The sequence below is a fragment of the Astyanax mexicanus genome, chromosome 10, assembly GCF_023375975.1.
Source record: "Astyanax mexicanus isolate ESR-SI-001 chromosome 10, AstMex3_surface, whole genome shotgun sequence".
In the NCBI taxonomy this organism is placed as follows: Eukaryota; Metazoa; Chordata; class Actinopteri; order Characiformes; family Acestrorhamphidae; genus Astyanax; species Astyanax mexicanus.
Genome location: NC_064417.1, coordinates 26,029,842 through 26,055,745, shown reverse-complemented (window position 1 = coordinate 26,055,745; position 25,904 = coordinate 26,029,842). Strand labels below are relative to the sequence as shown.

At 38.2% G+C, this 25,904-nt stretch overlaps 1 protein-coding gene across 4 annotated transcripts in view; it reads left to right on the top strand.

The window, feature by feature from the left end:
• fstl5 (follistatin-like 5) overlaps positions 1–25,904 on the top strand; it is a 274,862-nt gene that overhangs the window by 15,481 nt on the left and 233,477 nt on the right. For all 4 annotated transcript variants that reach the window (XM_049483812.1, XM_049483813.1, XM_049483811.1 and 1 more), the window contains exon 2: positions 20,363–20,501. In XM_049483812.1, coding sequence (XP_049339769.1) covers positions 20,363–20,501 — 139 coding nt within the window. The remainder of the gene's footprint in view (positions 1–20,362; positions 20,502–25,904) is intronic.

Below are 25,904 nucleotides of genomic sequence, written 5' to 3'. Positions count from 1 at the left end.
CTTAAATGGTTGACTTAAGTTGACTTACAGTACATTTAAGTTGAATTAATGTAACCTATTAATCTGAAAACAGTCAGATAATTAGATTAGTTGATAAGTAGTTGGTTCTACAATCACATTTAACTGTGTTCAACTGTTCCTAGAAAACCTTCAAAATTCAGAGAAAATGTGTTAATTTCTTCTTTAAACACAACATCACTTTGCTACGTATGTATCATAATGTCTCAAAAGTTTGGACACACCATTTCCTTCAATGTTTTTACTTATTTCTTTCTTTAATTTATTTTTCTTGCACATTTTTTGCAGCTATAAACTGTATTTTAACAGTGATAAAACAGTCATTTTCTGTTACCTTTTTTAATGAAGAAAATGTATTTGAGAAGAAAAAGGTATTTGAGTAGCAGTTGAAGTGATATAATGTTTTGAATGAAAACAAGGCAAATCTAACTGTTCTACTACTTGAATCAGAGTTGAAAGCATAAGAATATTGATGAAAGTTCATTACATGGTTTATTACTTTGACCAAATACATGGAGAGCATCAGGCAGATTATTTTTCTTGATAATCAGACTCTAGGATACATGTAGATTATTAAAAACCTGACACTCAGAGCAGCCTATGCCTTTCAGTATTATAATCAGGACACACAAAGAAAACTAGATACAAAAATGTAAACTTTTTAGTCTAAATAAATAAAAATGTTTAGTGCAAAATAACTACTTAGTAAAAGTGTGCAAGTAAAATAAAAACTGTATAAAGTACAGTAGAGCCATACCTAGCTTTAGTTTGAGTGCAGTTAGTTTCACACTTTTTCTGTGGACACTTTTGAGTCATTTACTGATATTATTTGGTTTGAAACATCATATAAATATGTTTGAAGCACTAAAGGTAAATAATATTGGCTGGAGAAGGAGCTTTCACTTTTTTAGGTGTTTTCTCAATGGGTTTCTTGTAGAGGATTTACCGCACTGGGATGTCATCACTATTTTTTAGAATGTGTAAGTTCCGCCCTTTCTAACCATATATGGATGGTTAGAATGTTGATGTGGGAAGGGGTTCCTGAGTAATTAAGCTGAGAACACAAGGTGCAATTTTGGGCGGAAAATCCGTCCATAGGGTTCTAAGGGTTAAAATCTGTTAAAATACATTAAATTCATGTTTTCTACTTTTAGAGAGTAGTCACTGTAAGTCACTGTAAACAACCACTCCACAAATCAACAAACAGTAAAAGTACTTCCCTCACAGAAATCCACCAGTATGAAAATCAGTACGGTTCACTGGTTCGTATCGGAGAAGTGGGTCCAGTACAGCTGACAGCGCTCTCTCTGAGTGCCGCCACAAAGCAGCACATGTATATTTCATGGCAGCTGTTTTTTATTTCCTCTTTTTTTTTTAGCAGTAGGTTTGGAACGGACAGGCGGGATCAAAGCCTGCCATTCCCTCAAGACAGAGAGCCACTCGCAGATGAGCCCGCGCTGCGCTAAAGTGATTAGCGGACCGCTAGGGCCTGTCCAATCTCTCCTCGGCTCTGAAGGAATGTAGCGTTCACTGCAGGCTGTGCAGCTCTGCCGGTTCTGTCACACGGCCCGCGCTGCGCCGCTGGGGCGTAGTGGAGTTTAAAGCTTTGGCCTTTGCCCACCGGCTAGCGCGGCGTATGAAGCAGCTGAGCGAGGTTAAATGTGGGATAAAGCAGAGCTTTTGGGTGGGTTCTGTCTGTCAGAACACACCGCCTGAGGGGGGTCTGGAGTGAAGAGTGCGAGCTGAAGAGCTCCCTCTGGCTTAGCTTCTCTAAACACAGTCTGTTCCTGTTGTTCCACTCCTTGTCTCAGGCTCTTTCCAGAAGATCGGCTACTGAGGGTATAAAAATGCACCAGAGCATCTTGAGGCCAGAGTTGGAGGATCGAGATTTTAAAAGAGGAAAATGTAGGGTTAGAATCTGGTGGGACGAGCCACAGTTGAGACTGTTGGGAGGCAACATACAATCGATGATGTTCTAGGAACATTTTCTAGGAACATAGAATCAAATAAACCAATTGATTTGGAAATCGATTCCATTATGCTGGTGGGCAATCAGAATCAGGTACTTTACCTGTTTGTCTGTAACACTTTCTTTTTTTTGTAATTAAGGGTTTATTATGTTTTGTAGTAATAGATGTAGTTATATAGCAAGCATAGTTAGCATTACCAACTGACAATGTTTTACTATCTCTTTTAAATCCCATCCACATCCCACCCACGCCCACATCCACTCTGCCCTGCCTACATCCACCCCACCACTTCCAGTTCACCTCACCCACACCCATCTCTCCCCACCCAACCACCACACCTATACACAATATATACATAAACAGACATAGTCTAATACTAGAAAATGATCAAGGATCTCCACATCTTTAACTCCATTCATCCATATCCTCATTATATCTGGATTTGCGCTATTGACTGTAGCTGAAGATAGTTCTAAGTAAACAATATCTAAAAAGGAATGTAAACAAAGTACAGAAAGTAAATCCAATATAAACGACAATATTTTATGTTTTTTTTTATTTATTTTACTGTCCATTGTATTGGAAGCCTGTGTTTAACATTTTTACTTTATATTTGATTAACAACATTTAGCTTTTTTTAGCTACTTTGCCTCGTTGGTTTTAGAGTGATGTCACCCTCTAATGCCTAAGCTGCCGTTTTTTTGGGGGGTTTTTTTCAGTGAAGTGGGCGGGGCTAAGCTACTATTTCATTGGCTTGTAAATTGTTCATTGACTGGTTCATGCTCTATTCTGATGGACAACAGTTGCAACACAACATAAGAAAAGGAAATATGTTTTGTCCATTGTAATGGACACAGGGTTTGAAAGAGTTAAGTTTAAAATGATCCCAAATAGTAGACCTATGTCTTTTTTTCAGATCCTTCCATTTCACAAGTGTTAATCCTTTGACAAATTATGCAATAAATAAAAACTACTACAACAAAAATAAAAATAAAATTCAGTTACAGTGCATCTGTTTTGCATCTCTTGAGATCAGAGATAAACAATTTTTAGCTCTCGTTCAGACACATTTGCGGACAAAACATTCTGACCTCAGATCAGCTGCTTGCACTTTCTTAGGCACAGAGCAAAATGCCTGAACAGATTTAAAGTGCTTTGAAACCGTGTTGCTAACTGGAACCTGGATTTGGGACAGTTGCATGTTTTGTTTTTTTTTTGTTTGTTTTTTCATTTTGATGCGGAGTTTGAAGCAGTTTATCAAAACTCAAGTTTCAAGTTTGACATCACTACTGTTTAACTTTCTGGTGATTGCCTAATTACCTACTAAAATGGGTGAAGTTATCTTATTTGTGTTGTATCTAAAAGGCAGTTTTGTCTCAGGCATACATGCATGTATTATATTAAAAGGCTCTTAGAGGCTACTTGTTGGGTAGTGTACCTCTTGGTGAGAGATCGTTGACAGTTATACATGCCTCTACAATAAACTCAAAAACATTTTGCCCAGTTTGACAGACTTTAAAAGGATGTTTTAAAAGATCATTGGACTGAGAGAAGCAGGATGGTGGTTTCACAACCTAGGCCGTTCGGTAGCGAGCCATTGTTGCCCTCGTTTGCAGTGGTGAAGCCTGGACTGCTATGGACTAGAGCTGTATTTTTAATGGTGACAAGTTCAGGTCCTTTTTCGGATTGAGTTTGCTGTGGAACTGGTCAATTCCCCAATTGCTGGTGTGATGCATATGGAAGCAATCTTAAACAAAAGTTGGCTACCCCTAGTAGTGATATGTGTAGGACATATCACTACTAGGGTTAGTGATATGAGGCTGCAGAATGTCTCTGCAAGATTGCAACACTTCCTTGTTCTCATTCAAATCCCATTTTTTCTGTACCAGTGTTCAGTTTGGCAGTTTGGCTTTTCATCATAGTTCTCTTTAACCCTCCTGTTATGTTCATTTGTCAGGAACAGCAATTGTGTTCCAGGTTAAAATTGACCCGGTGCATGTTCAATTATCCAAAAGATGTCTGGATCCCAAAAAAATCCTTACAAGCAGTGTCAATATTTTCTTTTACTAACTCCTTCACTTGTTATTCTAACAGTATTTAGTGCAATGGTGTTTCTTACCTCTAACCGGTAATGGTTCAATTAGGATAATTCACTCGTTTTTCATAAAAAATATAAATGTTCAAACATTTTTTAATGTTTCACTACTTTATTACTTTTGAAAGACCAACATACAAAACAATAGTTTTACATAACATTAAAACATAACATTGTAATATTGTTTTAGTTTTTTTTTAGTTTTTACTTTTTACAGGGGGTGATTGCAAATATGTGAGATGAACCATTTTTATATTATATGTTGATTACACTAATTAAGGCAAGCAGAAGAAGTTTCACACTGAAAAAATACTTTTAACTATTTTTCCTAGATCTTCAAACTTTAAAAGGAGAGGGTTAACAAAATTAACACTGCTTTATATGCCTGGCACTTATTTAGCAGGTTCCAATAGGTTTGTGTTTATTCAATAGAAAAAGTGGCCACAAATATTTGGGCATGTAGTGTATCTTTACTAAAGAAGATATAAAAATTAAACTGAATTTAATTGAAGTTTTTTTTTTAAGTCAGATGTTTATACACCCTCAATCCACCAACACTTAGAGAAGCGAGTGTCTTTTGAAGGAATCCTTAGACTCATCCCCAAGGGACAGCCTGTTATTCTGGGCCCACCTCGCATATTACCCAGAATGCTGTGCCAGCAGTGGCGGTTGGCAAAAGTAGGCTGGAATTGTGAGTCATCTGAGGTGGGCGAACACCTCTGGGATTTCCGTGGAGTGATTGTGAACACCGAGGGAGGGGAGGCTTCTCCTTGATCCAGCGTTTGGTTCAGCCGTGCGAATATTCCGAAGGGACACAATCCTTTTATCAGGACGGAGATGAGAGATGCGACCGTGCAATCACGCTCCCTTTAACAATACCGCTGTGTCACTCCTTTCAGCCCGTCGCTGGCTGAATAGCTTCAGTTCAAAAATCCATCTAAAGCCTGTTTATCCTCATAGATATGCGCTTTCTGCCTGGGCTTTAGAGACAGATACCTTTAAAGAGTGTTTTAGCTTTGAGCTGAGGGCCATGTAATGTTGAAATGATCCAACAATCTTTTTTTTAACAGCTTGAAGTAAGGTGAGACAGACGTTCAAACCCGTCAGGGAAACCGAATCCAAACACATGCGTCAAAATAAAAGCGACTAGGAAGGATTAATCGGAATTATAAGCTAGGAGATGCTCTTTTGGCTAAAAAAAAAAAAACAGTGCTTGGGCTGCATTCAAACAGCAGGTAAAAGTGGGCCAAATCCAGTCTTTTCATTGCCATTTCTGTGGCAATGTGACCAGGAAAACAAAAAAAAAAAAAAAACACTAAATTCAACATTTACAATTCCAGGAATCTAGAATCTAACTTTTTGCACTGGTTACATTATCACAATAGTTAGTTGCACACTTTTTTTCGACCACATTGCGTTTAACACCTCAGTTTCACTGTTTTTTTTTTTCGCTGTACCTTTTTTTATTCTGTATTTGAAGCTCAAATTGTCACACCTACTACTACCTTACCATTCCCTTCTATGAAAAATAAACTACAATCCCCAGCATGCATCCACCAGTGTCACGTGTCCAAACTCAACTAATCCTGCTTCACTCTCACATTCATCATCTCTAGTATTCTAAATCATTTTCAGCTGCTACTCTTGCATATAAACCCGTCTATTTGTCATGTTTGTTGCAAAGTATTTCCCCTGTTTTCAGCGATATATCGTTTTTTCTTTTTAACTATGTTGCCTTGCCTTCTCCTCTGTTTATATTTGTGTATTTCTGGTTTGTTGCACGCTGCTTTTGGCTCATGGTTTCTCTTTTGGTTTGCAATTTGGCTGCATCTCTCTTCTCCTTGTTTGAGCTGAAAGTTTAGAGGGACGGCCGGGTCTTGGTAGATTTGCAGTGGTCTGATACTCCTTCTATTTCAATATGATCGCTTGCACAGCGCTCCTTGAGATGTTTAAAGCTTGGGAAATCTTTTTGTATCCAAATCCGGCTTTAAACCTCTCCACAACAGTATCTCAGACCTGTCTGGTGTGTTCCTCTGATGTGTTTTACACAAAAAAGGTAAATGAGGTAACTTGCTAAAAAAGTGTTGGTGCTTAAAGTGCTTCACTGCGCTGAACTTTAAACTTAAAACATGGCATGAAAAATGTAATAAAAAGAAAATTAAAAAGTGCAAGTGTTTTATGGACTTCAATCTGAACATCTCATAGCTCAACGTCTTATGGACTATCCTCCATTGCATTCACACACCCCTTTGCAGGTGTGCATGTGTAGTTCCTCCTCTACAGGTTAGTGCCGGACGATATGACCAACATTTTTATCACAATATATTTCTTAATTTTATTCGACCTGATGGGGAGTCTTGACTGAGTCTTGGTTCTCCCTAAGGTTTCTTCCTCCTAATGTAAGGGAGTTTTTTCTTGCCACTGTTGTCACCACAATAATTAGCCTCTCGGTGGTGCTGCTCATAAGAGGCGTTAACCTGTTTGTCTCTGTAAAGCTGCTTTGTGACAACTTCGCTATGTAAATAAAATTGTATTCAACTGAAAATGATAGCATTTTAATATCGATATAACAATATAAATGCCACCCCCTGTGTGTAGCTCCATCACACACTAACACTACCAGGCTACTGGTGTGTATAGTGTTCTGCTGTTTCTGCTCAGCTTAAATTCAGTGAACTGATGGAAACATCCTGAAATGAATCCATTATTAATATCAGAAACGATATGGGCCCAATATGTGTATCTGTTTTTGAACCACAGGCTTTTTTTCCTCAGTCAAACAGCTGGTCGCACTGTTGTGAACAAAGATTTCATTTAGCTGCACCATTGAGAAATGAGGTTTCACATGTGACCAAATTGGTCGCACTCCAGAGCCCTGAATTCCAATTTGGGCTACTTTATTATGTAGCATTAAAATCCGATACATACTGGATTTGTGTCAATGTGACTCAAATCTAAACACTTTAAGGAGGAAGAAGACAGAAAGGGAAGGAAGGGACAAAATAAACAGCAGTAGTGGCTTGCTGCTTTGCTTCTTTAGACTGCACACTAAACTCAATGAAGCTGGTCTGAGACCAGCTTGGTCTGGGAACAGAGGACAGGTCTACCAAATGCAGACAAACCAAGTCTTCCTGAAGCTGCGGGAGTCTCCTGCATTTCGGTAGCGGCTCCCTGAAGCCCGCGAGTCACATATAATCTCCCGGAATTCAGAACGAGCGGCCCAAACGCGCACACAGGCGACAGACTTTTTTTCTCTAACCACGTGTGGGAAGGAGAGAGAAAAAACAGAGAGGGTCCTGATTGGCCTGTTCTCTGCAAAGAGTCTGTGAGACAGCCAATCAGTTTTTAGTGTGGGTGGGCAGTGTTTTTCCCCCCTCCCGGACGGGATTTGTTCAGTGAGTGAGAGAAAGCAGATCATGGCGGAGGCAATGTTAATAATTATTGTAATATGATATGAAATGTTTTTGATGTTGTGCAATTTTTTGTGATATTGTAACTGTCATTTTTTGTAAAATAAAGGCTTTTTTTCCTAAAAAAAAAAAAAAAAAAGGAAAGCAGAAGCAGGGCCTTCCAAAAAGAAAAAAAGATAAAACTCATTTCACCTCTGAATACTCTAAACTTAATAAAAAAAGAAAGTTTTATTATTTTATTATTAATTAATATAAATATAAGGTTTCGTTATTCTTTGGTGTGTGTGCAATTTTTTTTGTAACCTCCCTGAAATCAACTTTTGCAACTTGGGATGTCTGCAAATGAGTAAGTGAGTCTGGCTGCAGCTCTGGTCTCTGTTGTGCAGACTCTGGTTGCAAACATTTTTGGCTTTATTTTTATAGAATGAAAGAGAATTTGTAAAATCATTGGTTCTAACTGGGTGAAATGTGGAGGTTACGTTCTAGTCAGTTTCCTGCAGTTCCTTGGCTAAACAGTGTGTTTCAAATCCTAAATTCTAGTTCAGAAAAGGTCAGAGAATTCTCTTCTGATAAAAGGTCAGGTTTTGTTTGTCAGAATGTTAACTAAATATTAGATTAGATTAGCTATCCATCGTAGAAACTAATTCTGGAGTGGTGGTACATTCAAGTGACATTTACAAACCGAATGTTTCATATAATGTAGACAAACATACATTTTGGTCTGGACAAGTGCAGATCATGTTTAAATTACATTTACATAAATTATACACTTTTTTTGTAACTGTCATAAATGCTTGCTGATTCTTGCACAGCAGCTTAACTATAGTAAGTTAAGTTTGTCTAAAAAAAAAGTCAACAGAGCTGAGATTTGTTACTGTAATTTGATGGAAGTCCTTATCTTACAATTACCTGATAAACTCCACTAGATAAGTCTCCAGCGTATAAATCTGATTTGCTTCTTTAGACTACACACTAAACTCAATGAAGGCGGTCTGAGATGCTTGGTATAGGGACAAAAGGACAGGTCTACCAAAAATGAGTAAGTGAGTCTGGCTCCGCCTCTGGTCCTAGTTATAAATAATGTAAAAAGAGTTTATTTCAGTCATTCTGAAGAGTTTCTATTGGTCCATTCATCAAGAAATGTTGGCAAAGTCTAAGGCACAGTTCGTCTTTTCAAACTATGTAGTAAACTAAAAATCGACAAAAATGGAGTGTTGAAAAAGTGTTTTTCATAGGACAGCGATGATATAAAGGCAGTCTGAGATGCTTGGTCAGGGAAAAGAAGACAGGTCTGCCAAAAATGAGTGGGTATGGTTCTGTCTTTGGTCTTTGTTGGGCAGACTCTGGTTGCACATTCAACAAAATTTGGCTTTGTTTTTACAAAATGGAAAGGAATGGAACCATTGCGCCAATGCTTATTTATAAAGTCATTGTTGTAACTGAATTTTTTGTTAGTTTCCTACAGTTCTATGGCTATACAGTGTGTTTCAAATCCTTAATTCTAGTTCAGAAAAGGTCAGAGAATTCCTTTGTGATAAAAGGTCAGGTTTTGTTTATTGTAATGCTAACTAAACATTAGATTCGATTATCTAGACCTTTGTAGAAACTGGTTGAGTGGTGGTACATTCAGGTGACATTTACAAACCGAATGTTGCACATAATGTAGAATGTAAACACACAGGAGCATAAAGACAGAGATGACGAGAGGAAGTCATAAATTCCCAACGACTCAAGCGTTTGACATTTCTAAAAGGAAAATCGTTCTCACACAAAGGATTTACAAGCAGATAGGCCATACAAGGCTAAGTTCAAAGCTGAATGTAATCACATTTTCTGCACGGGGTTAGATATGTGAATGGAAGAGATAACAAGGCCATTTAAAGGGATTTGGGATAATAAATAATGGCACGGCAGACGAGGAGTCGGGGGCGAAACTCACGCAAGGTCCTATCGCCTCCCTCATCTGTGATCGTGTGCTCGTGCCTGCGCTCGCCGTTATCTGCCTGGCATTTGGAGCAGGGCCCTGGGTGGAAGAAAGGAGGGGATAGGCTATAGTCTTGGGTCCGCCTCCCTTGGCCAGGATTAGGATTACGCTCCATCCCTCTCTAATCTGGTTAGAGAAGAAGGGCATGTGCCCGCTCGGCCCGGCCAGACTGCACGTCATGTGACCTTGAGTTCATCTGCTCACGTGATCTTCAGCAGCAGGTTGTGACAGCATCTGCTGTCCTCAGTGCACCACATGTTTGTACTGGTCACATGTTCTTTTAAAGGAGAGTTCTGGTCTAACCTGAATATACTGTACATTTTACTTACCTATTTACAATTACACTTACAGTATATAGCCTTTCTAGGGGCACAAGTACCCTTACAATTACATTATACACACAGCACTCCAACCAACCAAAACATAGCGGTGAGAAGGACTGGCCAATCGCAAGCGGAATACTCTCAACCGGAAACAATCCATATCTGTATCTGGGCATACAGTCATACAGACAGTCGCACATAGTTATACCCACACACACATCAGTGCAATTTATAGTATCCACCGAGGCTGCATCATAACCACTAAGCCGATGGTATAATATTGTCCACAATGTTCAAAATTGTTTGTAAATATTATTGCGTATGGTACAATATGACACACCCCTAGCACCACCCACCATTTATTTAATGCATGCTACTCAAATAAGGCTTCATTTGAACTGAGATAAGTCATGTCGCCTTGCCATGAGAACACTGGCCAGAGTTCAATCTCTCTCTCACAAGATAGCACCTCACAGCCTATACAAGTTGTGGGTGTTTAGAAACTGTCCCCAAAGGTAATAGTTTTTTAATCATGCATTCTGATCTCTGATGACTTTTAGCATGCCCATGAAATAAACGCACCATGTTTTTTGCTCCTTTATTTTCAAAGTCAACACAGATTTTTCTCCTAAAAACTGTTTATTTGGGTGAGTAAAGTACTTCTGTTTAACTACGATAAGCTTAGATCTCCAGATCTTCACTAATCAGGCAGCGATATGCTAAGGAACCCTGAGTGTTTCTGTAACCCAGAGCGATATTAGCTAGATATTTACCCACGTAGCTTGTTTTAACACATATATTCACCTATGAATGGCAAAAGGGCCAACTAGTGTGTAACACGGTTAGCAGTTAATGCTAATACTACTCCAGCAGTGCTAGCCGAGGTTAGCAGCAACCTATAGTCCGATATACTCGCCTCTGAATGAAAAAAAGAGCTAGCGCAATTAGCGGGTAATGCTAATGCTGCTCCAGCAGTGCCAGCCAGAGTTAGGAGCAGGCCAATAATACTCACCTCTGAACGGCAAAAGCAGCTAATGCTAATACTGCCCCAGTCTCGAGTCTTGGTGACTATAGAACTAATCTATAATGCTGCACTTTTTTTGTTTCTGCTGCTCCTTACAACCTGACTTGTAATATTCATACATAAGGTGCACGGATGTTTTTTTGGAAAATTAAAATATTTTAACCCCTTCTATTATCTTTGGGGTCAATTTGACCCCATTCAATGTTTAAAGTTGAAAAAATCATTTACATTAGTTTTGTGATTCATTGGTATTGTCTTTTCTTAATTTAATGAAGGCAATAGGTACAAAATTAAATGTTTCAAATATTGTAACTTCAATGTCTATTTTATTAAGGCTTTTTCTCAGCATAAAACTAACTAAGAAATATCCATATTTTACACATATTTGTGTGGTAATGATGTTAAGGTCACTATGACTGAGTTTTATAATCTTTCTCTAAATGCTCCTTCATTGTAGGCACTGTCTTTACAACACAATACTTATAATACTTATTTAATACTAATAAAACACTTATAAAAATGCCAGAACCACTGATCTTTTTTCAAATAAACATAAAAAATGTTTACTGATCTGCAATTATAATAACTTACGGGAGGTTTTAATACCTAGGAGCATATTAACCCAGAGAATAAAGGTTGTTACTAAATTTGAGGATAGCAGGAGGGTTAAGTGCGCCTAATAGTGTGAAAAATATGGTATTTCATTAGTTAGTTTTTGCCTGTAGATTTCTATTCCTGCCTGAAGCACAAGGTAAGGGTTTTCTATAAAGGGAATAGTGAGAGCAAAACAAGATAGTTGACGTTCCCCTCGTTTTCATTTCTCCTCCTGTACTCCCGGAGAGAAGCCAGAACGCAGTGTTTTATTGATGAGAGCTTTCAGAGGTGTGTTTGAGGCCCACAGCCCCATTTAGCAGGACTGCAACAACCCAGGGAGCTGCAGATGACATAAAAGATAGAATGAAAAGGAATGAGCATTATTAATAGATGGCTCTTGGTGGAACGTGTCCATAGACTGAAAATGAATGCACCAACCGCTTCAAACACTCCACTGCCAAACAATGTGGAGTTAAATGGCGGTGTAAACAGAAGTAACTGGATCTAAAGATATTGAGATCAAAGATAAGCCAAACTTATTATTGCAACCATCTTTACCTGTTAATACAATAATTACACACATCACTGTATATGAGAAGAAAAAATTAAATAAAAAGAAATGAGGTTTCTGTTAGGAATCGTCACCATTATGAATAGCACATTCTAGTTACCTTCTAGAAAGATACACAAAGACCTTTAACTATAATTTACCAACATTTACTGTTCTAGTTGTGGTCTCTAGTATGAATGAATGCATGTAAGTTAGTGCTCAGGTGTTTCTGTATAGCCCTGCTTTAGTTCACTGGATTATTGGTCTCAAAAGAAAGACAGAAGTTTGGCTCTTGCTCATGAATATTCATACATGCGAACATATCGCCTCTGATTGGCTAACAGCACTGCAGCAGAGAACGCGACCTGCCTCTTCCATAGTTAATTTTACAGCTCTAAAACTCAAAGGACGAGAATCGTTTTCAGAGCTACCAGAGCCTTAGTTGTAAAGATACAGCACTGAGTGCTAGGTAAAGTTAACCCTTAAACTTCACTTAACGTCAGACTCTCCGCGTCGCTCGGTCGCAAAAGAATTTTTATCAATGCCATGGTGCGAGCGGCTCTTCCCAAACCACCCAACCTACCCCCCAGGTCTCAGTAAAATACGGAATTAACTGGAGATCCGTTTTAAATCTATACTTACTTACACAAGATAGCTAACGTCAACTATCTGGTGAAAACAGAACTGAAACCAAAGTAGGCGAGGCCATGAACTTACAAGTTGACGTAGACACAACGCTTTTCCTTCTTGATTTGTTTTTCTGAACATTTTCTTTTATTAGCTACCACAGACAATGGAGGTTGAGTAAGAGTTTTTACAAGTTTTTCACAATGAACAAGAAGTTCTAGCAGGAAGTCTCCAGAACCAAATGTGCAATATGAAATGTTTTAATCTCAATAGATAGATAGATACTAATAACAATTAGTATTAACAAATATAAAGCTTTTGACAAAGATCCCATCATCAACCCAGGTTCGTAGCATCTCGGTCCTTGCTGGAGGCGGTGGGAAGGAAGGAGGGCAAAAACGTATGTCAGCGTCTGCAAGCAGTAGAGAACAGGTATGAGGGAGGTCTTATAAGGACAGGTGATTGGCTGAGGTAAGATTAACATGACACCGATTTTTGGCTTTTCAATGGCTGTAAGCCATAATCATTAACAATAAAATAAATACATTCTTAAATAGATCACTCTGTGTTTAATCTACAGCTCTGGGAAAAATAAGAGACCACTTAAAAATTATGAGTTTCTTTGATTTTACCAAATTGAAAACATCTGGAATATAATCAAGAGGAAGATGGATGATCACAAGCCATCAAACCAAGCTGAACTGCTTGAATGTTTGCACCAGGAGTGGCATAAAGTTATCCAAAAGCAGTGTGTAAGACTGGTGGAGGAGAACATGCCAAGATGCATGAAAACTGTGATTAAAAACCAGGGTTATTCCACCAAATACTGATTTTTTAACTCTTAAAACTTTATAAATATGAACTTGTTTTCTTTGCATTATTTGAGGTCTGAAAGCTCTGCATCATTTTTGTTATTTCAGACATTTCACTTTTTCTGCCAATAAATGCTCTAAATGACAATATTTTTATTTGGAATTTGGGAGAAATGTTGTCTGTAGTTTATACAATAAAACAACAATGTTAATTTAACTTAAAAATATAACTGTAAATAGCAAAATCAGAGACACTGATTCAGAAACTGAAGTTGTCTCTTATTTTTTTTCAGAGCTATATACTGTATGTTGATAAGCTGGAGATCGTCTTCCCATATTTGCTCCTCAAAGACAAACAGGCTTTTTTTTGGATTCTAATTTGTGGTTGTAGATTGTAGATTTCCTCTTTTCACTTGGCTCTGTTTCAGCTGAGATTTTATATTTTTAAAAACAGGTATTTGAAAGACATTTGCAAGCATTTTAGAAATAGCTTCATAGTATTTGGTTTTGGTTTGGTTATGATGGCTTCAGCATATTGTACTGACTGATTGCAGAAGATTCCCAGCGTTTGACCTCATAACTGTCTCTGAACATCTAAAATATCCAGGCAAAAACATGAAGCATGAGGCTGTTTCCCGAACCGGAGGAAAACGGGTGAGTCAGCTGCTTTAAGAAGCACACAAGGCATCAGTCAGGAACTGGAAATAGCTTTGCTCACTGGTGCACGGCACCTTCACATAATCTGGGATCTAGGTATTTACAACCAAAATCAAACCTGACAGTGGGCAGACTTTCTGAGGCAGCGGAACAGAGGGCGACCTTGGTGTCCAGATTTGCCTGACCAGCTTGTGCTTTTAGCATAGCTCTAATAGCCCTGAAGCTTCGTGAAAGGTTCAGAGCACTCTGCTGAATAATAAATTAAATCAGATAACGTTCATCTCGGCTTTTACCCTTTAGGCCGAGGCCAGGGGACGCTGTGAATTTGAAATCCAGCGCTTTATTCATCTTGTTAAAAAGGGAAAAAGCTAAGGATGTGGTCAAGCTACTTACCACCCTCGCTTGTTTAATTCTATTAGATGAGGTTTAGGGCATCTTTATGTTTCTGTAGCTGGAAACAGATGAAAGATGTTATGTGTGTAGCGTGTGCTTTTGTATTGAAAAATAAATGGATACCTGGAAAAGAAGAAAGCGTCTTTTGTTTGACCACAAGCAAAAAGAGTGAATTAGATTGCTGTTTAATCTGCTAGTAAAGTTAAGTCAGTGTGCTAGTCGGAAAAACACCCCTCGGTAAGGAGATCTGTGCAAGCGCAGCAGCCATACCAAGCTAAAAAGTCATATTTTTTGTGCATTATAGAGACAAACGCTACAAACTATTTATGAGGTTTTTATCAGATTTTATTAATTATTTAAAATAGGTGGCTTTTGTTGCTCTACATTCTCAGTGGACTGACATAACCCCAGACCATAATAGACCCTGGCTTTTGGGCTTGTTGTTGGTAATAGTCTGGGTTGTCCTTTTTTCAGTTCGGAAAAGTGATTCTTCTCACCACATACTGTATTTATATTGTGTGATTATGATTGAGCCTAGATGTCTCTGAGCCCAGAGAAGACAATGACTTGAACTTTTGGCATTTGTTTTTTTACAGTAAAGTGGCATTAAATGAATGCTACTTAAAATTGTATATGTATGTGAGCTCTAGTGTGGTCAGCAACAGGTTTGGAAGCTATCTGCTCCCAGAGCTGAATGTGGGGTCGCTTGATTGGTTCTTTTTTATTATCGTTGGGGGTTTTATCCCACTTTTCTACCCAAATTAGCTATACTAATAATCTCACCCACTCAGTTGGTCTCCACCAATCATTAGCAATGCCCCAACACCAGGAGGGTGAAGACTAGCACATGCTTCCTCCTATTGCCGAGTAGCCAGTGCATTCGGTGGAAGGCGCAACAACTTGTTCTGATACATCAGCTCACAGATGCCCTTGTACTAATCAACATCACCCTTTGCAGTGATGTGGGGAGGGAGCGCCATCTTCCCACCCAGAGAGAGCAAGGCCAATTTGTGCTTTCTCGGGGCTCCAGCAGAGGATGGCAAGCTGCATGGCCAGGATTTGAACCAGCGATCTCCTGATCATAGTGGCAGAACCTTAGTTCGCTGGACCAATCTGAACCCCCCTTATTTTTTTTTTTTGACTGCTTCAACTTGTTGCATTATCTTTTATCCCTTTCCATCAGTAAAATCCTAATAAAGCTACGTATTTATGTAAACGAAATGTTGACTAAGGTAGTGTCATTCTGTTTCACACCTAAGCAAACCCAGTATAGACGACTGGTGATGGTTTTTATTTGTCTGATCTCACATTATTGCCTTGATTTTACAGAGTTATTAAAAAAGAATGTTAACTTTTAAAAGGAAGTATACTAACTAAATGCTAGGGGTGAGGTTAATAATGAGGAGATCAACCGCTGATTGAAAAATGAGAATATGAGTTCTCATAATGCTCAATCCAGGGTCTGTTTAGTGATAAAATCCCACTCACAAGCAAATAAGAGTGAATTAGATTGCTGTTAAATCTGCTAGTAAAGGAGAGTCAGTGTGCTAGTGCGCAAAAACACCCCTCGGTGAGGAGATCTGTGCAAGCACAGCAGCCATTCCAAACTAAAAAAAAGTCATATTAGTTTTGTGCATTGTGGAGACAAATGCTACAAACTACTCATGAAGTTTTATCAGATTTTATCAGTGATTTAAAATATGTTAAAATATGTGAAAATTCCCACAGAATCCTACTATATCTGCAGCTTGGGAGAGGGAGCTGCAGCTAAACAATCCATCTAACTGGAACATGATTTGGGACAGTATTTTTTTTCCTCGTCAGTTGATACACTCCAAGTTAATCCATAGAATGTACACCACACCTCTAAAAAGATACCAAATGAAGCTCGCACCTGATCCCTACTGTCACTGTCCTTTTATATTTATAAGTTCTGGTGTGACTAGCTTCTGTGCTAACAGCTCTAAACCTTCCCGTTTCTCAAATCCCCAACAATCATTCTTCTTAACCATGCCTCTATACTGCAGCTCACTGCTTTAACAGCAGCAAAAAAGACAATTCTCCAAGCTTGGTTTAATCCTGCTCTTCTGCTATGTGATGCCTGGATGCGAAATGTTTTATATGTTGCTATCCATTAAAAATCCTGTGCTAGATTTCAGGGTGCATCAGAGAAAACAATAAGAAACTGGTCTTCAGTTATTAGTCTTATCAGGAATCTTATTTAATGTACTATTTCTGCTCCCCTTTATTGCTTTTTTTCTCTTTACTGCTGTAAACACCTCTTCTTTCCCCAATGTAAATAAAAAGTTATTAACAAAAAAAAAGTGTAAATGACATTTCAAAGATGGCCGCTGACTGAACTTGCCTGTAAAATCTTTGTACAGGCCTCATCCAACTTCACAACCGGCTCTGTCCTATATCACTATCTCAGAATTAGCATGCTGGCTAGCACCCCCTCTTTAACCTGCCTCTGTAGGACCTGTACTTAAGTAGGGACACTTCGCCTGTAGTCGCACGGCCTGCTGGGAGCCAGTCACAGTATGATGCATTGTGTACATTGTGAGTGATAGATATCTCTCATTTTAAAGTCAATGCCAAAAAGCTTTAACATGCCACGGCCGATTTATGGCTGCCTGCTGAAGTTATGATGACTGTCCCTACAGTCAGAGTCACAGCTTTCAATCTTCTCCTCCTGGCTCGCTTCCTTCTATTCCTGTCCCTGCTCTTCCTCTCCTCACTTTCGCTCTCTCTCTCTCTTTCTCTCTCTTTCTCTCTCCAGTGTGCTTGCACTATCTGTCTGAAACGGGTCACATATGTCACTCAAACTCGGCCTAACTGTACTAATGTACTCTAAGCACAGAGACATGCTTAGCATCACTTAAATACTACTATTCTCTCTCTCTCTCTTTCTCTCTCTCTGTCCCATGACTTTTGCCACATCCCAAGCTAAAAAAAAAAACAGCACTGACCTGTGGGATATGAGCATGTACACTGTCTGGACTACCTGTATTTATATAAGCAAATGATCTAGTGTTGCTGCAGTTGATCAGGTCTAGGTTCAGCAACAATATGTGCTGAAAGAATGAGGTCAGCTGACGACCTTAATATACTGAATATAGACCAGGTTATTCCATCAATACATTTTTCTTCCCTGATGACATATTCCAAGATGAAAAAATGCCATAAATCATTGGGTTTGTGACTGAGGTGGTACACTGGCCCCTGCATGGTTAAATGTCATGATGTATGACAGGATGATCAATGCCTGTTAGTGGCTGGCAGGTGTATAGGACATTCCATAACTGAACAAATGCATGCATTTAACATTTCTCTATGCACAGAGTCACCATTGTATTGGGAATATGTAATTCCCAATATGACCTTGGGTGGTAATGATCATGAGTGGCAGCATCTGGCTAAGTATGCTTTACCTTCTTTATCCATGTTCCTTTAAATGTATAATGTTAAAGGTATAGGAAAATGTATAAAGGATTTGTTATTGGCACTTTTACTGGCAAAGTATAAAGTTTTCTTCATACTCTGCTTAGAGTGTTTGGTCAGAGGTTGAGTTGGGCTCTGATTCAGAACCTGGTGATGTGGATCAGGCCCTTCTGCCTCTAAATCACTCAGTCATGTTGAAGTTCTGAGGAGCGTTTCAGTCTATAGGGCTTTCTGAATGAAGCAAAATGGAACAGTACATTTTATCAGTCTAAGGCACCAAAATAAAAAACTGACAGTTTATACAGCTCTGGAACAAAAAGAGACTGTGATTTTACTCAATGAAAACCTCTGCAATATAATCAAGAGGAAGATGGATGAATATGGAGGTATAAAATGATCTAAAAGCAGTGTGTAAGGCTGGTGGAGGAGAACATGCCAAGATGCATTAAAAATCTGTGATTAAAAACCAGGCTTATTCCACCTAATATTGATTTCTGAACTCTTAAAACATTATGAATATGAACTTGTTTTCTGTATCTTTTTTATTATTTCAGCCATTTATCATTTTCTGCAAATAAATGCTCTAAATGACAATATTTTTATGTGGGATTTGGAAGAAATGTTGTCTGTAGTTTATAGAATAAAACAACAATGTTCATTTTAGTCAAACATATACCTATAAATAGCAAAATTAGAGAAGCTGATTCAGAAACTGAAGTGTTCTCTTGATTTTTTCAGAGCTGTATATTAAAAGGATAAAGGATACATTTCTTGCAATGAATCAATAAATTCAATGTTTTTGGACACCCATTTAAATGAATGTCTTCAGCTACTTGAATTTGCAACCATTGCTGACACAGATGTGCAAATGCACAAGCTGAGGAGCTTACCTAGTCTCTGTAAAAATGTACTTCAAATAGAACAGAACTCTCTAAGGGCAGAAATTTATGAACCTATTGGCACCATATCAAATGTCAGGCACGGGCTAGAGAGGTAAAAAAGCCCACCCTCAGCATTAGACTGTGGAGCAGTGGAAGAACTGTGTTCTCTAGGGTGACGGATGATGTTTCAGCCAATACTTTTTGGCAAGAGTTGGAGATTTTATCAATGATTGTGTTGCTAAATGCAGTTAATTTCCTTCCTTCTCCACAAACTTGTACAACCAAACTTCATTGGACATTAAAAACATTACTAGGTAACACTTTATAATAACTTTCATTAATATACCATTAATTAATGATTAATAACTGTTATTTTTCACATTTTAAAAAACTAAAAAGTTGCTATCACATTTGTAAATATTAATGAACGCATTGGCAACATGAACTGCAATTGATAAACATTTGCCCGGTTTTAAATTTGTATTTATTAGCATTTTATTAATGTTCAAATTCAGATGAGCTAATGATTTGCTAACATTTTAATATGAAAATCCATGCTGGTAAATACGTGTCATGTGTGAGCATTTGTTAATATTCAAATTCTGATGAACTACTGCTGTGTTCTCATCTACTAATTATTAGTCTAAAATATAGTAATGAAAGTTATTTTTAATTAAGTGTTACCCATTACTCAAACAAAAGCAGAATATATATATATATATATATATATATATAGCAGAATATATATATATATATATATATATATATATATATGCATAGCCATGTTTATAATACCTTATGAATAAATTATAATGTGTCATGAGTATTGTTATAGAGTCTTAAAGAGATGGCATTCATAGAAAGTGTTACCTAATATTCTAATAAAAAAAAAAAATCAAAACTACCCTGTGATGTGCTTAAAATGAATTATGATTAATCACAGAATATTGTTCTGATTAATAGAATTATAAACAAATATATTTTTTAAGTGATTGAGACCAATAATTATAGAAAAATAGAATTATTTTTTTAATAATTATTATTATTTTTTTTTTTGTGTGTGTGTGTGTGTTTGGGATTAGGGGGGTCCATTCAAAGTGTAGCCTAGGGCCCCCGATCACCTTAATCCACCACTGGTGGTTGTTGTCGATCTAATTCTAAGTCTACAAATGCAGTTTCACCCTCACTGACCTTCCTCTGAATATATTCAGTCTGAATGCAGGTCTATATACGCCTGGCAGCGCAGCCTAATTCATGCTAAGTCGTCACAGCAATTATCTTAATGTATCACCTATTTGTCTTGCTTTTATCTTTATTTCCTCCTGATGCCTCTCTTCCCTTAATTGATTGGAGGGAGATTTAATCTTGTGTGTGAGCTTCTTATTGATAGCATTAGTTTAAGCCCACTGCAGACTGGCAGCTCCTATTGTCTGCTCTAATTACCCCGTGGCTGATGTATCTTCTGTGGCTAAACGGCTATTGAGCTCGCCGGGTTCGGGGACTGCTCGACCCGCTGCGCTCCTCGCGTCTCTGCTGTTTTTATTTATGCCTCTGTCTCTGTGTTTTTCTTCTTCTTGCCGCAGGAGAGAGCCAATGAGGGTCTCGGGATGGTGGTGGGTGGCCGCCCTGGTCTTTGGCGGCGTCCTGGGGGCGGAGTCTCGGCCCAACGCGGACGGAATGGCTCCTCCGGCCTATCGACCGCTCGTTAGATTCCGTCACAAGGTATTGATCTCTCCTGTTCCATTAGCCCTCCCTTAACAAGAGGAGACTCGGGCCTCGCCGTGTATGATGCTAATTACCGGGGAAGTCAACAGTCGCATTGATCGCCTGTGTTTTGATTTCTGGCCCCTCCGGCACAGGATGATTTATCAGCCGGACCTGCTGTCCGCATGTCAAACCGCCATCACTTTCAGAAGCCTAGTGTTGAATTTGCGATACATGCGAGCACAGCCCACTGAAAAAATTGTAGAATTTAAAGTTTGAAATCTAATACTGTATTTGCACCTAAAATCCTTTAATTTTCCCAAAAATCATCAGTGCGCCTTATAATCCAGTGAATTTAACCAGTCAGGTTATAAGGGGCAATAAAGCCACTCTGCTGAAGTGCAGCGTTATAAAGGAGTTGAGTTTAGTGTCTCCAGCACGAGGGCTAGCTCTTTCGTTGTTGAGAGGTGAGTATTATCAGCCTGCTAACCACTAGCTGATGTCACTGCCACTGCTAATGCTCCAGCCTTAGTGCTTTTAGAAGAGAAATGTGTGTAGATATCCATGCAGCACGCATTTGATTTTGACATGATCATTTTTTGAAGCTTGATGTATCTCTTGATTCTAGTCTCTACAAACTTGCTATGGACATTTTTGAAGTTATCAATGAAGCACATTTTTAAGTCGTCTGTTAAATACCCTAAATATAAGGTTAGAATGTAGGTTTAGAGATGGGTGTAGGGTTACATTTAGTTGAATGTTGGTTGAGCACCAACAATGAAGCATCTTTGTTACCAATGTCAGAGAGAGTTAGAAAAAATATAAAATATCCACAGATGTAATAAAAATATGAATTAAATTACAATACAAACAAGGCTCTACACAATAGAAGAATATAACATTGTGCAATGTAGGGGTAAGTAGTTAAGTCCAAAGCGCAAAATGTGCAGAGAGAGGCATTAGGTTTTATCAAGTTTTATAGTAAACAGTACTTTTAAATATTAAGGGAGGGCGCGCTGAGTGGTCTAAGTGCTGACAATATTAGAGAGGGAGATTGCTGGTTCGAATCCCGGTCATGCAGCCTGCCATCAGCTAGCTGCCAGAGCTCTGAGAGAGAGCACAATGGGCCTTGCTCTCTCTGGGTGAGTGGATGGCGCTCTTTCCCTCATCGCTTAAAAGGGTGATGTCGGATCAGTGCAAGGTGCCTGTGAGCTGATGTATCGGAACCCTTGCGGTGTGCTTTCCCCCGAGCATGCTTGGATGCTGCTCAGTAATGCTGCATCAGCAGAAGTTCAAAAAGAGTTGGTGGCTGACTTCACATGTGTGTCAGAGGAGGAGGCATCCGCGATTGAGCCTTCTTGAGCTGTGACATCACTAATAATTGGGGATATACAGCTGAATTACAGCTGTATAGGTGGGAAAATTGGTCGGGAAAATTAGAAATAAATAAAAAATAATAAAATAAAATGTTAGGGCAACCAATTTCCTCTAATTATTAAAATAAACCCAGCGTATCCAGTCTCACAGTGGGGGAGGAGAAGCAGCTTCTAACCTTGCTCTGACTAGAAGCGTAGCCATCCATCGTTATTGCGTAATTGGATGTTTATTGACTGACTCCAGCAGTAGGGGGGTTTGATTGTGTGTGCACACAATCACACACAATCACAGGCTGGAGACAGGCCTTTTGTTTTCCTGAAAGCCTCTAACGAGCTTCTCCTGCGTCCTCCCACCATTCGCCACAGGAGCCGGCCCTGGCAGCGCCGCCAGGCCCTGCATTATGTAATGGATCAATTAAACCCTGACCAGGACGGCCCGCTGGCCAGGTCGAGAAAGGCCACCTCACTGTCAGGGCCGAGCCAGAGAACGAAACAAAGCCCGTCAGTGTCTCGTCCAGAGGACACACACTCACACCGCCGTAATCAGAATCAGGAGGAACCTGGTCCATTTCTCACCCGCACTGTGTTCCAGTCAGCTGATTAGACGTGTCAGCAAATTAACTGAAGGCTTCATTTGCGCTTCTGGATTAGTGTCGAATAGAAGACGCTGCAAACGCCACAAATAGAAGAAAGGAAAAGAAGAAAAGATGGAGTAAACAGAGCTCAGTAGATACACTGCATTTTCATCATTCTCATAATTATTGCTATCTTTTAAACTGCTTTATGAATATATGCTAATGTGTTATGAGTATGTTTATAGAGACAAATAGACACACCATTCATAGAAAGTGTTACAAAAGATGTAAAAAAAATGCTACATAAAATAAGAGGGTAGTATAGGAGGGGCACTAGGTGATGTATGGGTTTACAGGAGCACTTTTTTCAGCTATTAATTAAAAATATATAGTTTATATAGGGTTTTAGTGCCTCTTTAAAAAACAAACTACAAATCTGCTGTATAAAGAATTTCATAAAAATTCTACATTTTAATAATTATCATTGAAACTATAAAAATATTTTCTGATAAATTATCTAAGAAATAATCGTAATAAAAAATACTTTTTACATTTTTTTTCTATGCAAGGAATTCACAGTAAATCTTCTCAGTGTCAATCTAGTTAAAAAAATTCTAATAAAATCATTGTAAATATCTGCAAGAATCTAATTTTAATTTATTCCCAGGAAAGAATTATGTTTCTATTATTTTGTGTAATTAGGTCCAGAGTGAAATCTGATGAAACTATACAGTCCAGTCCATTTCCTATTTACAACCTAGCAGAGTTAAACTGGAGTGTGTGTGTGTGTGTGTGTGTGTGTGTGTGTATTATAATAACTCAGCTCAGATACACAATGTAGGTCATAACTGCATAAACACATCAGCTAAGTTTAGGTTTGCTAATAAATATAGAGAAAATGTTCAAAGAGCTCATGGAAATCCAATGGTAAACACGCTGTGGCTGCAGCTAAAAATAATTACTCTAACTCGTTTTCTATCAATGCAGCTGTTTCCTTTACTAGAGCATAAAGAGTCGTTAATATAATTCAGGTTGTTGGTTGGTTGTTTTGAGCAATAGAAAGAAGAGAGAGAAGACTCAGGATACTGCTGTAAATGCTGTATACAAATCTCAAATATGATCCAATCAGCTCTCAGCTTTGGTAAAATTACAGAAAGATTGTCCAGTTGCATATTTTGGTTGGAAATTTATGTCTTAAATCAATATAGAGCTGACCGATCTTTCCATCTATAATGCAGACTGACTGTTAAATGTAATATAGGGGACTTGATTTTCCCAGTATAAATAAAATAGGTCTTTATCTTTCAGAAACTACAGGAACTGGAACCTGTAGAGAATCTGTTTATTCACTCTCATTCTTTCACCCTTGTACACATTTTTCTTTATCTCTCTGTCGTCAGGGTAACAAACAATAATTGCCTATAAAAACCCAGCGCAGAATAGCTCTACGTATGTTTTTTTTTTTTTTTTTCTGCTGGTCCAGAAATTGTTCCTTACTTTCTTTATGATCACAATCTACCCTGGATTATGCACATTGATGCCTGCTCAACTTTAACCGTTATACCTGTAATTAATACTGAAATCAGAACATTAACTCAATAAGAGAATGCTTTGTTTTGTTACTGTGATTTCGAGGGGGTTGATATAAGCGCAGGTATTTTCACATAATTAAAAGAAACCCAAACCATCAACAAAAACTAAACAAAAAGCAAACATGGAAAACGCAAAAAAAAGAAAAAGCAAACTAAACTAAAAAGACGTGACTAAGGATAACAAAACTGTATAAATGAAACAAAAAACAGATAAACAGAGACTAGATTATTATGATTATTACTTAAAAATACGAAGTATACAAGGATACAAAGAATACAAAAAGATACAAAAATACTGTAAAAACACTACAAACACAAGGACTTACACATGGCACCAAATACACAAAAAAACTTAAGAAGGAACACTCAAACAAAGGGGGTTATATACATGACAAGGATTAGGAACACCTGGGGAAGGAAAAAAGGGGGCGGGGTTACAAATGAGACAAGTGGGGCTAGGGCGGAGACAGGATAATAACAAAGCAAGGCCATGTGGTTAAAGTACAGTAAAACAGAGGACAGGAGCACAAGGGGTGCCTTGTTCTAATAAATCAAATTAAATTAAATGTCCAGTTAATCTATTTGTGGTTCATCTTTTCGCAATTTATCGATTTTCTTTTTTTTTCCCAATCACTTTAATTTCCTGCTTTTCATGAGTGCTTCTTAGTGATGAAAGCTATGAATAAATACAATTAGATAATGATCAGTAAAAGCCAATTAAAATATTTCCTGATAAAATCTGTAGGTAAAAAAATACCAACAACAACAAAAAATACCAGTAAAAATGTTTAATACATTTCTAAATATTCAGGGAAAATCACAAAAATTCAATGTTATGAATAATCAGTAAAAAAATGAGTGAGGAAATCTTTTTTTTTTTTTTGTGGAGACTCTTCTAGAAAAACTTTACTGAACTCAGGTTTCAATCATTTTTATGACTACAGATAAAAAAAAAACAGGAACCTACTGTAGGCATGCAGACTGCTTCTACAAACATTAGTGAAAAAAATGGGTCACTCTTTTAGGAGCTCATTAAACTCCAGTCATAGTACCGTGATAGGATTCAGCACCTGTGCAACAAGTCCAGTCGTGAATTTTCCTCACTACTAAAAATTCCACAGCCAACTGTCAGTGATATTATAACAAAGTGAAAACAACTTGGAATGAAAGCAAATCACTCTGTCTGCTTAAAATAACAGAGCAGGGTTAACGGATACTGAGGTTCATAGTGAGCAGAGATCACCAACTTTCTGAAGAGTCAATCATTACATTACATTACACAATCACTACAGACCTCCAAACTTCATGCAGGCTTCATATTAGATTAGAGCTCAAGAACAGTAGTGTAGAGCATAGAGACCTTGATGGAATGGGTTTCCATGGCCGAGCTGCTCCATCCAAACCCTACATCACCAAACACAAGGCCTGAAGCTCCAGAATGCATTGCTGAGGAATGGGCCTTCAGAATAAAGGAAACTTTTATTTTTTTCGTCTTTATGGCTGAAGTAAACAAACTCTCCTCCCTCAGGGTCAAACTGATGCACCTTCAGACTGAGGCAAATTGGATCCGCATTTGATTCACTTTTCACAATATGTCTGCCGCCGAACAGGCTTCATGCAGTGATGCAGTATTCTCTCGCCATTCTTCTTCACTAACAGTCTATAGTCTAAGGCGGAGAATGGACGGACTGTGCGGAATGCTATGTACAGAATTTTAGGAATGCTGAATCATAGAAAGTCTCCAACGAACTTTTATAACACAGCTATGCCACTGAAAACTTTTTTTTTCTGTGTTTGTCTCTTGTTTGTGTTGTTTGTTAGTTTTTCACATTTTCTACCATATTGAAGGCCAATTACCCAATCCTTGTTTATATAAAA